The 17450-nt window shown below is 38.5% G+C and overlaps 1 protein-coding gene across 10 annotated transcripts in view; it reads left to right on the plus strand.

Annotated features, from left to right (window-relative positions):
- Positions 1-17450, plus strand: part of LOC121327010 (leucine-rich repeat-containing protein 7-like) — a 185193-nt gene that overhangs the window by 94246 nt on the left and 73497 nt on the right. For all 10 annotated transcript variants that reach the window (XM_041270756.1, XM_041270759.1, XM_041270757.1 and 7 more), the window contains exon 7: positions 5325-5388. In XM_041270756.1, the coding sequence (XP_041126690.1) occupies positions 5325-5388 (64 nt within the window). The remainder of the gene's footprint in view (positions 1-5324; positions 5389-17450) is intronic.

Raw genomic sequence — 17450 nt, forward strand, 5'->3', positions numbered from 1 at the left:
AACAGTGAAGGTCCTCACTGGGGCATACAGATGAAGCTGTTTTAATTCAGAAGCTTTTCTAATGGCATTCCTGTCTGCAGTTGCACAGGTCAGTGTACTACGCTTGCAGTGTCGACATTTCAATCTCCTGTCAGCTTCGATTTACAAATGTAACAGGGCATGCTGTGTTAGGAGAAGCACTTTTGTTCCTTGTGTTACTCTGCAGAACACATTGCATTTAAAGGTTGCTCAGGCTTTAGCATAGCAACATTCTCACACATATTGATTTCTGTTTTCTATAAATGAAGCCTGTGTATCCATCCACAACATCCACAGCGTGTTTCAGGAAACAGAACACCCCCCCCCCCCCCCCCCCCATGGTTTACTATTGTATGTGCAGCATAGAAAGGGAATGTAAGGCTTTGGTGGGAACTGGACTTACTTCTATTCATTCAAAGTGAAAGTTTGTAACCACTATGTATTTTGTTCACATATTTGATCTATTTCATCTGTACAAACCATTCTTTCAGAGATTCTAGTCCCCTTACATTATGCCCCCCCCCCCCCAATTTGTTTTTGTTCATCAAAACATCCCATTCTAGTTTAAAGCCTGATCCTTTTTTACCTGTAAATGTACCTAGCATTTCATTGGTGATGTAATTTGCACCCATGTAAGTATTTAAACAGTGCCCCTGTCTTAATTTCATTTCATATTTCACATTGTCATATTTCACATTGCTCCTTCCACCTCTTCCCCTGCCTGTTCTCCAGGCTGCAGGGGTGCAGGCGGTTCGATCCATCAAGCCCAGCCTGCACTACAGTGGCTTTCATTTGCGATTTATCAACAATAAAAAAAGGGGATCTAACATCAGCTAACAAATTGATGCTGCTAATACAACCACTTTTTTGGCTTGCTGGGGTGGAATGACCCATAATAAAAATTAAACTGGTATGCAGTAACATGGTGTCTTAGCATACTGTAAAAGGCAACAGACTGAATGATGTACTGAGTTACTAAAGCAGAATAACATGTGACCTCCTGGTTTACTTCACAAGTTAACCCCAGGGAAAGTGACATTTCTGTAGCCTTCTTATGCAAACGATATACATCCTATAATAATTAACTATCTCACAGCTGCAGGACAGTTTTACAGAGAGAACAGAGGCAGATTTTTCAGGATCCTGGATCCTAATAAAATATAGCATTACTAATAAATTATATAAATGTCTTCTGTTTTTCAGTACAGTAAGTTTATAAATATCAAAGCAACGACAGGTTTCCAGTTGAATGGTTTCTTGATATACCTGCTGCTTGTGATGTGGTCAGACCCCTAAAACCGTCCACCTACCAGGAGATCTGACCTCCAGTTTTGAACCACTGAATTAAGTGTGTAATCAATTAATAGATTATTGATCACCATGACTTTAGTTTGCAAGCCTCAATCAAACATGCATTGATCAATAAATCACCCTGGTGCTCTAATTGGAGCCTCACATATCTTGTGGGTTGATACAGTTGCTTTTGTATTTTTCTAAAGGAAAAATATCATGTCAATTTGCTTTATAATTATAACATTAACATATTATATAATATGTATTTAGAAGTCGGCACAGGTAGACAATCTGGGACCGGGTATTCTCTAGAGTTGGCCATGCTCCGGCTCTTCCACATTTTATTGTTTTTGCCACTGATAAACACAAAAAAAGTCCATAATGTCAAAGTGAAAAATAAAATCTACAAATTGTTCTAAATTAATTACAAATACAAAACAGAAAATAATTGACTGGATAAGTATTCACCCCCTTGACTCAATATTTGATAGAGGCACCTTTGGCAGCAATTACAGCCATCAGTCTGTTTGGTTAAGTCTCTACCAGCTTTGCACATCTGGACACAGCAATTTTTGCCCATCCTTCTTTGCAAAATTGCTCAAGCTCCGTCAAGGTGGATGGGGACCTTTGGTGAACAGCAATTTTCAACTTTTTCCACATATTCTCAATTGTATTGAGGTCCGGGCTTTGACTGGGCCACTCCAGGACATTGACCTTTTTGTTTTTAAGCCACTCCAGTGTGGCTTTGGCTGTATATTTGGGGTCATTGTCCTGCTGGAAGATTAATCTTCTCCCAAGTCCCAGATCTCTTGTAGACTTCAGCAGGTTTTCCTCCAGGATTTCTCTGTACTTTGCTGCCTCCATTTTGCCCTCTATCTTCACGAGCTTTCCAGGCCCTGGCGCAGAGAAACATCCCCCTAACATGATGCAGCCACCACCATGCTTCACGTTAGGGATGGTGTTCTCAGGATGATGTGTGGTGTTAGGCTTACACCAAACATAGCACTTAGCGTTGAGGCCAAAAAGCTCTATTTTGGTTTCATCAGACCATAGAATCTTCTTCCACAGTCTCAGAGTCTCCCACATGCCGTCTGGCAAACTCTAGCCGAGATCTGATGTGAGTTTTTTTCAACAATGGCTTTCTTTTTGCCACTCTCCCATAAAGGCTAATTTTGTGAAGCACCCGGGCTATTGTTACCATATGCACAGTGTCTCCCAGCTCAGCCGTGGAAGACTGTAACTCCCAGCACTCAATTATTATATTTTTTCTTTATTGAAATGTATTTTACTGTGCAGTTAACTGCACTGTATATTGTTATTCAAGGACACATAATATATCAGGAAAACATACCCAACACCAAGGCAATGACAACAATACAAAAAGTGGTGAATTAATTTACCACAAAAGTTCTTCAAGATGAAGCTTTTCCTTGCAATTTTTTAGTCTTAGTTTCATTTTTGTAAAGTTGCCTCACAAATCTACAGTAAATAGCCATGTGCAAAAAGTGATTATATTTTGGTAAATGTAGCATATAAACTCACCAACTATTATCGCCCAAATAATAAAACTGTGTTTGTACAATGAACTCCTGTCCAATATAAGTGAATCCTTAGCAGATCGTTGTTGCACAGAAAATGGCAAAGCAGATCTGTAAAAGTCTTGACCCTCAGCACACTACGAGTCTTCATGGAGGCAAATGGTTGTCAGTCTTATGACAGTTTTTTACAGTTGTTTATCAGCAATCAGCCAAATACTGTGCAGACTTCCATCAAATATTGTTTTGCTAATCACAAGATCTATAGTAAGGTACTGTACACACCTGTTTTGCTTTTATGTTTTACTGTACTGTATTACAATTTATGTGGGCTGTTATATACTGTACATTATTTTACTTTTCATATCATGTGCTGCCAAAGAATAGTGTTGTTTGTATTGAGTGCATATGATACTGTAGAATTATATGTTTTTGGAAAGGCTTTCGACCAGCTCCATTACCACAGCTGTCATGAAATCATTCTGTATCTGACTGGTCTCATGTAAGTCTCAAGTAAAAGGTTAAAGCTGAGTACTGTATACTGAAAAGGGGAGTGAGTAAAGGAAAAGCTGCAATGTAACAAAGTAATAAGATGTCCCCAATTACCTCAGCCTTTCATACACTGATTTATCTACTTATCACATTTCATTTATAATCCCCTCCCAGGAGACTGTGCTAACCTAGTAGTGGAGATCGAAAGTGGTTCTATAACTGCATGATTAATATGGCAATGGGGCAGGTGAAATTGTAAACCTCTTTTAAGAGCTGTAGAGCTTTTGATTGTATATTAATTAAACAAGATAAATAGCATATCAAAGTACATTTATAATGCCCTTTACTTTCCAATGTGCCAATCAGTAGCAGTTCACTCAGTGACAAAAGATGGCTGTCAATGAAGCACTGCAAACTGCCATTCATTGCAAGATACCTGATTTAATGCAGATGTACATGTGCACCTTTGTTTGTAATCAAGGTCATACTTGGGATGGTCTGTCGCTGCTTTGTGTATCCTCAAAATGTGTGTTGTTGCATGAAAAAAATAGTCTATTAATCCAAGCCACACACTTCAAGAAAAAAAAAAAATCCCTAAGTGCAAGTTGCATTTAGAAGCATGCTGTTATTACTCAAGAAAACATTCATTTTAATGTACTAACATTGATTCATTACATTAGCAAAAGCATCGGGTATAGTATCTCAAACAGAAACAGAGTAGCAGTGTTTGTGTGTGATTGCATTATTCAAAGTTGACTCGCTCCAAACTCGCGTAAGACCTTCCCAGGACCTTCATGATGTGGCAGCCCTCAACGGTTCCAGATATATGTACTACTATCCCTGAAAACATACCTGCAAATGTAAAGAAAACCCAGAATCCAGGCCACCCCTGAATGCCCATATTGATTTCATTTCAGTCAATAAAGTGTGACTTTGTAAAAAAAAATAGGGTACTACTGCTGTGTTATAATAGATATATTTTGGTAACCTGCAAAATATTTTAATTTTGTAGGGACTTTAGGGAATTTATCTGGGAATCTAGGACATTTGGAGTGCTACAATACTGAGAGCCGGAATGTACCTTCACACAGAGAGGCACATATAAGACTGGCAGTATGTCTGGACAGTATTTATTGTGTGTGTAGCCTGTTTTATAGATTAGAGTATCACTTCAGAAATTGATATAGCATCATCTGCGGGAAAAATACTTTCAGGAAAAATACAATTTTCCTGTACAGTGTTTTCATTTTAATACTGAGCGTTTTAATAATAATATATAATATAATAATAATAATAATAATAATAATAATAATATTATTATTATTATTATTATTATTATTATTATTATTATATTATTATTATTAATATTATTATCAATTTCTGAGTGAATTCAGTGATTCTGTAAACTCTCCAGTGTGACCCATAGTCAAACATATATCTCCAATTTGGACCTCCAATCTGATAAGCCTATGGCCTTCAGAGACCCCTTTTACCCAACCTATTTATTTTCTTATTGATTTGAACGACCAGTGGCGATCATTCATCAGAACCTTTCTCCACAATGATCTCTGCCTAACCATCCTTCCGAGTCAATAGTTTTTGGGGGTATTTCGTCATCATTTTATTTTGACATCATGAGAAACGTCTTTGTTCTAAATTACAGACAGATATCTTAACAAGTTCCTTCAGGATAAAAAATTACCGAACAATCTGTGGAAATGTGTGTTGTGTCTTTTTTAGGCTTCTTTTCTTTCTTTTATTTTGAGCCATTAAAGAACAGATGAAGACAAGCAATAACATTCAGTTTTGAGTAATGGAAACATGAATGTACATACTATGTATTATGTCGCAGGCTTCATGATGAAATGTATTTCAATTCAAGTCCTGGAATAAGTTCTAACCTTTTCATTTGAAGTTCCCAACACCTCTTTTTCAACACTGTGATAATCTTTCCATGCTGATGCTGTCTTTTGTTGTTTACTGCAGGTCAATGCACAAACTGACACAGCTGGAGCGTTTAGACCTGGGCAATAATGAATTCACTGAAATGGTAAGGAAAGTGCGATTGTCAATTTTGACTGAAACAGCTGTCTTTAAATGGGCCTTTATGACAAAGAAGCAATGTGTTAGTACTCATTAGTTCAAATGTGCCTTTTGGTGTGGATATTCTGCTTTTGAGAACAAAAAGTTTATAGTATTTACGTTGTCAGGCAATGTACAGTAAATGTTTGGGGTTTTTTTTGCATTTTTTTTGTTAACAAATTAAGGGCCACAGGTTCATATCAATATAATAAACTTAAAACATTCTAGTTATGCTGGTAACTAAAATCTCTATCAGTTGTTTTATTGCAAATACATCCAAACATGAGTCAGCCAAAGCTTTTCCCACCTCATGAATAGACCTCTTTCAAAATTTTCGGGGGGCTGGAGCTGGGACTCTTCCCCTGTGTTATCCCGCTAAAACATCTGTCAGTCAACATTTCATTACCTGTCAGTGACCCTATTTAAACCATAGCCAGCTTCCTAATTCTCGGCTTGCTTTTCAGTTTGCGGTTACAATGTAGACTTGCAGAATCAACCTTAAAACAAACCTTTGTTTTCAATCAAGATAAAATGATTAGTCACCCGAGGCAGCTTTCATTTTCATCTGAATCAGATGAAGAATTTTTTTCTCCTTCTGGCAGTCTTCCTCCAACAAATAATCCAACGAAAAAACTTTCAAAAAAAATCCGCCCATCCCACTTTGCCTCCATCTGACAACGCTGCTGCTTCAACTTCTATTCATTCAGTTGTGCCCCGCTGCCATTCCTCTTCAGAACTCAGGCTGTTTCTCCAGCACAACGTTTTTACAAAGATTGGCCCATCGACAAACTCCTGAAAGCTCTGTTTAAAAAAGGATTCCCCATTGAAGTAGGAAGCGATCGGGCTGCTTTATTTATTTTGTACTGCAATTCTATATCAGCCAAGCCTCTTCTTCCCCCTCAAAAGGCATAGCAGAGATACAAACTTGTCAGTTCATGCTCCGTTCCCACAGTGCAGGCTCCATTCACTTCTGATTCATCTCTCAATTTCATCTGATCCTTCCTCTGATTTAAGTTTTACAAAAAATCTCAGGATCCTCAGCTGTCTAAAAAACTCACTCTTGGAGAATTTGTGCTTGCATTTTGTGTTTTTCGCGATGTCCTTTGTGAAGTTTATGCTCACCACCGACAAGAACTGGACTCACATTTACTTAACATTGTTACTCTCTCGGTCAGATATGGCGGTACCATTTGAGCCAAAGCAGCTTCTCAGTTAGCATTGGACAATACACTGATTGACTGGTATTAACCTGATCATGATCTCTTTTTAATAGATTGTTCTGTGGTCTCTGTGCTAATGTTTGTGGTGTTTGTACTTTCACCTGCCATTCTACCTCTCTGTGTCCAAACACAGCCTCCTCTTCAGTCTCCTCATCAGCCTCAAACTATTTTTCCCCTACTCTCGACAACACTTATTTTTTCAGGAATCATCCATCTGCCGTTCCTCCTATCCACCATGCCCTCTTTCATCTAAATGCCATTCATCATTACTAACAGCCTCTACCCCCATCAACATCCCAGCTATCAGATGCTCTTCAAAATCAATGGTTAATAAATAAATGCCACACAGCTTTGCATTTACACTCTCTCTCTCTCTATAAATGCAAAAACACTTTTCATTTCAAAATCATTCAAACATGTTTTACTTAATTAAATCTGTCTGATAAAACAGTACCAGCATCAGATTGACAGTAACTCATTATTGCACATACAATGTCACTGCAGCAACTTGAAGAACAACAAAGGCAGTCTTCTAAGCGGTTTACAGCATCCTTCGTTCTTACAGTATATAGCTTTTAATTGCAGCAAACTTTCACGATACACATTTTATAACTGATAGTTTTAAAACTTAGCTATGGTTCACTAATCTACGTAACACAGTAGAAAGGATCACAGTATTGCCACGTTTGAAAACTTTAACATTAAAACTGAAACAAACAAAAATGGTTCAGTTATTTCAAACTGGTTAAGAACTGGCAAGTCAGCTCTGATTTATTTTAATTGGCAATAAAATAAATTAATTGCTGGTAGTGTCTACATACACTGTGTATCGACACTATCAACCCAAAGCAAATGTGCACCATTTTGTTACAGACTACTAACAAGTCTGGCATAAACATTGTGGTTGTTACTTTTAAAAAGGAAATATTAACCCCTTGTAAACAAAATAATAAATAACACAAACATGCATAACATAAAAAAGAACAGTTACTACAATAGCAGGCGCAGCTTATACTGTGAGTTTCTGACAGCATCATAAATTCCAGATTTTTTAAATCCATTGATGAACTCTCCGTCTACTTTTTTGTTTATTTGTTTATTTATTTATTTATTTATTTATTCCTAGCCTAATTATTGTTTATTTCAACCGGGCTCACCGCTGCCACCCCCACTCTAATGGGCTTCTCTGTGCTCTAAACACATAAAAAAATTGCTAAAGCGAAGTGTGTTGCAATTATTCCCAAACTTTGTCTGACAGAGCCCACATGAGGCACAATGATGTGTTCAATGTAACATAGCATTGTTTTTTCATTACTCCAATAAGTTGGTGTATTCCATACATCGAAGTCCGGTGAAAATGTATAACATGGGTGGCAACCGATGGTCTTCCCTTCATACAGTAATTGTGGTGGCAGAAATACCCCTGTCATCAAATCCAACAATTTCTATAGCTTTAATTCCTTCTTGAGCCATGGTCCACTTTCCACATGGTACCAGTGGTAATGCTGTTTGATCCCAGTTAAAAATGAGTTCTTCCGGGGTGCTGTCGTCTTTCACTCTGCTGACCACTATGTTAAGAAACTCATTTCTCACACTGTCAAAGTTTGCTAGTGGCATATTTCGACTAGTACTTAGCCCAGGTCAGTGTCAAAATAAGTGGACTGCCAATCTCAGACACAGGAGACAATCGTGTGACATTACAATTCTTTTTCCTGCAGCAACAGTAACCACAGTATTGACAACTCCTCCAGAGTCATGTAAGGCTTTTAAGTGGAGCTTGACCTTATCATCTAGTTCCCCAAGTAAGAGAGACCTGCTGCATTTTTTTCCTGAGAGAGACTGAAGCATCTCTATGCTATTTTTCATTTCAGCAGCCTTAGACTTCAGTTTGCTCTTGTATAATGTTTTAAGAAGCTGATCTGTTTTTTCAGGGATACCACATTTTTTAACTACTTCAGCAGCATTGTACAAACTTGCATATTTACAGATTTCAAGACACTGCTTGGCTGTATAATTTGCATACGATCCTCGAGGGTCAGTGCTAAGTTTTTTTCTACTTACAAATTGTGAGTCTTCAAAAACTTGAGTCACTAACATATTTGTAGTATTCACTTCACATTCAAAAAGCCCTGGATCAGTCGGGCACAGCAGGTAATCCGTCTAACCGCTTAAAGTACTTTAAAATAGACATTTCCCTTGCTTTAATTTACAATATAACAGTGAGTTAAATTGTGTTAAGAACATTCTCTTTTCCGCCACGCTACACAGCCAGAGGGCGGGATCGCTTTGTTAGGAGCACAGTACGCAACACTGATTGGCGGAAATATTACTGGCTATCCAATCAAAGCCGCCAATAAAGAAAAAATAAATTCCCCACCAAAATTTCCCATTATACGTTATCAGGACGGGGTTCCTGGTTAGCTAAAGCAGACATTTCTGATGCCTTCAAAGTCATGCCTATACTCCCTTCTGTCCGTCATCTTTTTGGTATCTGTTGGAAGGGCCAATTTTACTTTGCTTAAAGGCCGTAGATAGATGAAATGGTAGCCGTATTAGTGATGATAGACAGAGAGAAGGGGAAGTGATACTTTTTATTGAACTAACTAAATAATAATTATTCACAAGCTTTCAAGACTTCAAAGGTCTCTTCTTCAGGTGAAAGTAGGAAAGAGAGATTGAAAGGATCGAAAGCCCAACACAGAAATATGTATTCAAAAAAGAAAATGGTGAACATTTTTTTTGTCTAGTAGAGATATAAATTTACTATGAACATACCTGATAATAAACCAGACAAAAATAAACAAACTAAATATAACAAATAGAATACTTCCCACTGTACATAAGATGCCATTCCTGGGTTTACTGAGTTGATAAAACGAAAGCCTTATTATGTAAGGCATAGTGTCAGATTCCACGTACTTCTTTAATCTGTTTATGCTCTGAGCACACTCTTAAGGCCTGGTCACATGGGCCACTTTTGGTCGACGGCAACAAGAGGAACACACATTGGTTGCCTGGTCACACAGGTCACACAGTTTGTGATGTGGCAACACACAGGCAACAACGTAATGCAATAATTCAAGTTTTTTTGTCATGAGAAGTAAACATGCTGCAAAGGAAAACTACGATATAAAAATGTTCTAATACATTATAACAAGCTAAATAAATAAATACATAAATAAATAATTAAATAATTAAATAAAAATGGAAATAAATTACATCTGTTATTTATGTATTTATTTTTTTAATTTTGGTACAAATTATCCCCCATAACTGCATACACAGCAAATTAATTTAAAATAAAACCTTTAAAAAAAATACTCTACACATAATAAGTGTCAGGTTCGGGTTGGGTCAGGTGTAGTTTGTATATTATGGTTTGGGCTCGGTTCGGGTTGGATTGGGTTAGTGTTATCAGTGAGAGGATTATGGCGTTTTTTATTTTCCGTGAGTATTTTTTTTTCTTTCTCTATGTGCAGTTGTTTCCTAAAACTCACTTCCTGCTTCACGATTTTTGAAAACCCACTCGCCATGCAGGATAGGTTCTTTGACAAATTACCTCTCTAATATCGTCTCACAAACGTGGTTATTCGTTTTGTGTAGCCTGTCAAATGCTGTGTGGCTGGGCTTTACTAAGTAACAGGATGTCCAACGCAACTAAAAATCAATAATCATCTCGGCTGATAAACAGACTTTTTGTGCAGCCTGTCAACAAATGCTGCATGGGTGGTCTTAACAGGATACAGTTCAGTTTCAAAACACCAACCTCACCAAATTTTAACAGAGTCAGTCTTATACAAATACACACAAAAAAAACAAACACCAAGTGCAATGCCTAAATGATAGTGCTCATCAGTCGACAATTTTTTTTTAGATAATGACACAGACTGTTTTCTTCCATTTAATGGTACAAAACATATTTATCTTAACCTATATACATTTGTTTAAATGTAAAGAATGACTACCCCGTTCACTCTTGCAGTTTAGGCCGGCCCAGGGCCGCCTTATCTCATGTGTGAACACTCGAAAAATGAAAAGGCGGCCCTGGGCCAGGTGAAATTTAGACCAGCTTTTTGCTGAGGCCTAAAGTACCAATGCCACCTGAGGGCCGGCCTATCTGCATGTGTGAACCCAACGCAGGCCCTGGGCCGGCCTTAACGAGTCAGTGTGGTGATGTATGTCAAACCACTCCCCTACTAGGTCGAGCGTAGTAGATCAAAACAATGTCGGTTTTAAGGGGTAGCACGTGGGACGATGCAGAAATGAACCCTTAGCGGTCCATTTATTCAGCGCTTGTCAGGCGCGTCAGGTCCAATTTATTTTCACACGCACTGTTTGAAATTTTTTTTTTCCAGAGTAAAATAGGTTTAAAATGTATTGAATTGCAAAAGGACAGTCCTGCATCTCCAGCCAAGCCCCACCCCTTGTTTGCTGTATTTTTCACATACCTTATAGACATAGATACAATCCTGATCAATCGTTTTATCACCAAACTCCTCAATAATGCGATCCAAGTCATTATTTTATTACTATAACATCTCAAAAAGCTCTGCAAATGTCCATGATATGTCTGTGGTCTTTGAGCGCTGGATGCAGAAGCAGCTATCTCCTTTCTATCCTTCTTATCTCTGGTGAAAATCTGCAAGTTTGTCCGAGAACTCTGAGCAGCGGGCCAGAGATAAACCCACCACGGATCTTGGATTTTATGGCACCTACGTCGATCTCCAGCACGTTAAATAGCAATGGGGAATGCACTGAATACACCGACACTTTTGACGATGATGATGCTGGGTCAGTCATGAATAGTAAGTATTTCTTCATCGTACAACTTTCATTAAAACGATAAAACTTGCACTCTCTCGCGCTCTGTGTGTGTGTGTGTGTGTGTGTGTGTATATATATATATATATATATATATTGTGGTCAGGTGCAGTGAATGAAGCAGGTCCACACAATCTTTCTCCCAAAACTGTGCTTGTTTTAATGATAACAAAAATAATAACAAAACAACAACACAAATAAGTTCACCCCTTTACCAGCAATGGTATTGGGGGGTACACAGCAGCTCTTCTTAGTTGAAAATAAAAAGTAAACAAAAACGGGACTTTGTCCATCCCCACGTTCTCCGTGCACGCAGTGCTCTTGGTGCTGAGAAGCGTGGTGCCGTGAGTGGTGCGGTGCTGTGCTGTGCAGGGACGTGCTCTGTGTTTTACCGGTCCGCGGCTCGCTCCTCCTCTGCAACACAAAACACACATAATCCCAAAAACAAAGCAATACAGGCTCCGGCTGTCTATTTTCATTATCAGCGTAAGGGGAGGTTTTGACATAGCTGCTCCCCTTTGTACCCAGCAAACTCCTCCCTGCAGTCACCGCGTTGCCATGGTTTCCCTAATAGAGGGCTGCCCCGCAGCTGACTGCAATGGAATCGTCCTGAGTACTTGCAGCTACGCGCCCCTCCTAATATGGTCACCTTCCGGTTTCCACCTACCACAGAAGTGGCAGCTGTAGGAGGCAGTTTACCTTCCCCCTTACACAGCGCCCTTTCTAATCGGGAGGGAGATTTACAGCATCGATCCTTTCTCTCTCTATCACAATATATACATTTCAGATTGTAGCTAAGATTGTATAGTACCAATATTGATAAATAATGCATATGACGTTGCGTATTCAGTCACCATTAATATAATAATCTGTATTGTGAATAATGTAATGTACACATCCTTGTTTGTTGCATTTACACATGATCCAACACGATCGCTTCTTTCCACAGTAACCGACTGCACTGTCAACACACGCCTTTATCGTATCTTGTGCAATAAGTACAATACCAACAGTGTTGCAAAAAATAAGATTGCTATATTTACATAAGCAAATTTCCCAGATCAATCTCTTATGTTGATTTCCGGGAATGCGGTGTTTACGTCACTGTTTACATTCCCGACAAGCACTTCGCCACAATTTAGGCTTCCTTTTCAGCCACATAAGTGAACGCATTTAGGCCCTCTAAAACCTCAACTGTGAACGGAAATTTTGAGGCGGCCCAAGGCCGACTCAGTAAGTGTGAACGGGGTGTTTACGTACAGTATTAAAACACTGCTCTTTAATTCACCATTATTTCTTATTTTCTCGCACTCGTAATGTGCTATCATAGATGGTGGAGCGTTCTGTTGCTGGAAAGGGTACATCTAAATCCACTGTTTGGAAAATTACTACATTGTTGTATTCAGCGATAATAAAAGTCTATGTGGCTTTGTACAATGCAAATCTTGCCAAATATTATTGAAATATAACAGCGAAAAGAAGGGAAATTCATCTCTGCAGCGGCACACTGAAAAGTGATGCATTTGTCCTGTAGCTGTTTTAAAAGCCATAGTTGTGGTGTAATGTTTGTCAATTTAACGGTTTCATATGATATGGGCTTGTCCAAAATGAGTATGCGAATTTGCAAGAGCATCTTCTGTGTGGCTGTTTATAGTAACAAAGTTTTGAAGAAGCCTGTTGTTGTCCTCTTTTAAATCATACAGTGTTGGATTATTAGGAAAGGAAGTAAATGCGACATGATTAATTGAGAGTGATTTTTTTCTTTATTTATTTACATTTTAACTGGAAACCAGGAATATTCTACACTGAAGGTAGTTAAAATAGTGTATGTTAGTAATATATTTGTGGGAAGGGGTTGGGTTGGGTCCGTATGCAAATATTTCAAAGATGGTGGACTCGGGTCAGGTTCGGATTTTGTTTGGTTGGGTCAGGTTCAGATCGGATCAAATTTTAAATTTAGGCCCGAGCAGACCTCTACTACAGAGTTCTTTATTGCATATTAAGATACAAGTATATATAGACAGGTGTTTTTTAAATCTCTGTTTAATTATTCTAGCCTTGGTCTAAAATATATTTCCTTCTTAATAGTAAAACTGTTTTTTTTGTTTGTTTGTTTTTCAATGTGTTCTCAATAAGCTGGTTTTGTTTTCTGTATAAATGTGTTTTAACAAACTTGGCTTCTGTCTAGCTGAAAATCCCCTGCTTCAGCAGTCCTTGACAACTTATAGATAAGGACTCAAGGGGCCCACTTTCCAACCAGAGTTTACTTTTAATTAAAAAGAAACTCAACTGTAAGCAGTTTCCAAATTCATTGCATGAAGTCATACCTTGCTAGAGTTAAGAGACTACTAATAACGATATCTCTACTGATAAGATGCCTACACTTCTCACTGCCAAGCTGTCATTAATTTTATAGATAACATAATGAGGTAATAGACATTAGACCATTAACTCTGTTTTTGTTGTACCATAAGGTATATTTTGTTAGTGAATAAACAGGATTATACATGGTAAACCTTGAATTTGAACAGCTGCTGACCAATACATTTAGTTTGGATGTCAAAGCTCATCACTCCTATTTTCTAAGCCTAATACTGCTTCACTCAGGCAGGCAAAGACTAGGGGCCTCTTTTGGTAAGTCTACTGATAAGGGCTTGTAGCTTCTTGCTTGTGCAGAGGTTATTAAATTAGATCATAGCTTGCACTGATTGTCTCATTTTTAGACTGAACAGTTTTCCTGTAATAATACTTGTGCTCTCTATTACACCAAAACCTTAAATAAGTGAAACACTGATTTTAATTTACCAAAGTTTGTTATTCTTTTTTACTAGATTGCAATACCTAAGAGGCTCTGTGTTTTAGCTTAAAAACAGCTTCCAAATTAAAGGGTTTTTTTGTGATAAGAAATTTCACTGTGAACATATTTTCAAGTTAATAAAAAGAGATGCTAGTTTTTGCCTTTCCTCCCAAGGTTACAAACTTCTGCTCCGGCAGCTCTCAGATAAGGAAAGCCTAGTACATTCCATGGGTGTTACCAGTCAGCACAACCTCAACTCAACTTACACAGTTATACTGAAATATTCAGAAGGAATATAGGGTCCTACAATATGCTCATAGGCTAATACAGAGTATATTATAACATTATCCTGAACAATATGTTTTAACAATTTGTTTATAACATCCAGTTCATGTCAAGCAGAGCAGCTTGGTTCCAGCAAGATTCAAATCCTCTTTCTTGTCCAGCTCTGAGTAGCTCTCAGATAAAGGAGGCACGTGTCTTAAGTCTGGACAGATTCCAAGAACTCATACGTACTCCCATAACAGAGGCACACAGACATGGTTTTCTCTAATATTATATAATTGCCTGCTAACCCTTTTCTTCAATATTTTTTTCTGCTGGTCTTATATCCTTTAAAACACAGTACAGAATTATTACAATATTATAACATTGGTGCAGTCCCACAGATGTTCAATTTCTATCCCAAAGATCAGCTTGCTTCCAGCAGGCGTGACAGTCTTGGGTCAGGCTCTACTCTCAGTGGGTCTGTTCAAGCCACTACAGGATCCATTATCCATTTCTGCCCATCACAGGTTTGGGTGACAGTCTTTAAAAGCATGAAACCTGCAAACAACTTAAACCTTGTTAGTTCGGCTCCCATCTTTACATTCTTATTCCCATCATCAGTGGGGGAAACTCCAGAGAAATGAAGCTGGTTCTATCAAAGAGCCATGCATCTCTGCTGAATACACCCTTTACTCAAAAAGATGCTCACACCTTTTACAAGGGAGGAAGGGTTGTAGGATCACACGTGACAATAGTGTAAGGCAAACAGGCATGATAAACGTACTGAATATTGTATTGAAGTGCTGGCTTAGGATTTAAAAACATCTGAGTAGGAGCTCAGAATACAGCTAAGAAGTCAGGTGGGACTTTAGCACAGAGTTTAAACCATACCAATGAATGAATACAATATAAACCAAACTGAAAACTGTTCAGATAAAAAAAGTACTTTTCCAGCAGTTAAAAGACTGTTTCTCAGCCAAGCTGTTCGGTTCAGGTTGTTAATAAAGGTTCTGTTAGATCGATTTAAGGAAATTTTGTATTGCATTCTCTGAGATTCTTGAGTTCAGGCATATCTGAAAATGATTAAACTCCGCATTTTAATAAGACCCAGCATGATGTCTTTAATGCCTGTAGAGTACAATACATACAGTGGCTCTCAAAAGCATTCACCCCCCCCTTGGACTTTTCCACATTTTATTGTGTTACAACATGGAATCAAAATGGATTTAATTAAGAGTTTTTGCCACTGATCAACACAAAAAAGTCCATAATGTCAAAGTGAAAAATAAAATCTACAAATTGTTCTAAATTAATTACAAATACAAAACAGAAAATAATTGATTGCATAAGTATTCACCCCCTTGAGTCAATATTTGGTAGAGGCACCTTTGGCAGCAATTACAGCCATGAGTCTATTTGGATAAGTTTCTACCAGCTTTGCACATCTGGACACAGCAATTTTTGCCCATTCTTCTTTGCAAATTTGCTCATTCAATTTGATGGGGATCTTTGGTGAACAGCAATTTTCAACTCTTTCCACATATTCTCAATTGGATTGAGGTCCGGGCTTTGACTGGGTCACTTCAGGATATTGACCTTTTTGTTTTTATGCCACTCCAGTGTGGCTTTGTTTGTATGTTTGGGGTCATTGTCCTGCTGGAAGATGAATCTTCTCTCAAGACCCAGGTCTCTTGCAGACTTCAGCAGGTTTTCCTCCAGGATTTCTCTGTACCATGCTTCACGGTAGGGATGGTGTTCTCAGGATGATGTGCAGTGTTAGGCTTGCACCAAACATAGTGCTTAGCGTTGAGGCCAAAAAGCTCTATTTTGGTCTCATCAGACCATAGAATCTTCTTCCACAGTCTCAGAGTCTCCCACATGCCTTCTGGCAAACTCTAGATGAGATCTGATGTGAGTTTTTTTCAACAATGGCTTTCTTTTTGCCACTCTCCCATAAATGCCAATTTTATGAAGCACCCGGGCTAATGTTGCCGTATGCACAGTGTCTCCCAGCTCAGCCGTGGAAGACTGTAACACAAATAGGTTGGGCCAGATGTCCGGGGGCATAGGAAAGTTAAATAAGCATTTATCCTTACACAATCAAAAACTGGTATTAAACTGGTTTCTGACCTGAACATAACAAGCACAAAGGAGGGAGGTTAAGCCCTAAAAGCGAACATAACAACCACACAGGAGGGGGATAATTGAGCCCCAAGGTCAGTACTGATATGTACAAACTGGGGGTAAAAGAAAGAATAGTTTACTGCGTGCTAACTTCTAATAGTGGTAAGGGATTCTATGAAAACACTATATAAACCATGTATGTGCTGTACCCTGGTAGAATATACTAGTTACTGATGACGTGACTGTTATTCTCTGGAGCACTATGTTGTTTGATGATCACTGCAATAAACCTTTGAAGCAACGATCTGGCGTGATTGTCTCTGATTTTCTCTGAGCTTCCTAAAACGACCCTACAAATTGGCGTAGTCGGCAGGATTCCAGGATGTTCATTGTGCTACTGTTGGTGTGTAGGCTCGGGACTAGAGGTCTGGGGTAAGAAATTCCATTAAGGGGTGGCATAGCGGGTGAACTGGAATCCTTAACCTGTGGGTTGTGAAGTTGTATGAGATTGATGAGTAAAAGGCATTGAGTGTGTACATCCTGTTGTGACTAGGTAGGGGGTGATTGTCCGTTGGGCATCATCACTACATAGTCAGGCTGTAAGTAGAGACACTCTAGTAGCGGGGTGGCATCCCCATTACATAAGTAGTTGTGTATTCTGATACAGTAAGGTGGTATTAACCCACAGTATATCTAAGAAGCATTCCCGCAGATGATATAGCTTAGAGGTAGTTAACCCACGTAGTATATCTAAGAAGTATTCCCGCAGACGATATAGCTTACGGAGTATATCTAAGAAGC

This window comes from Polyodon spathula, chromosome 14 (assembly GCF_017654505.1).
Source record: "Polyodon spathula isolate WHYD16114869_AA chromosome 14, ASM1765450v1, whole genome shotgun sequence".
NCBI classification, from domain to species: Eukaryota; Metazoa; Chordata; class Actinopteri; order Acipenseriformes; family Polyodontidae; genus Polyodon; species Polyodon spathula.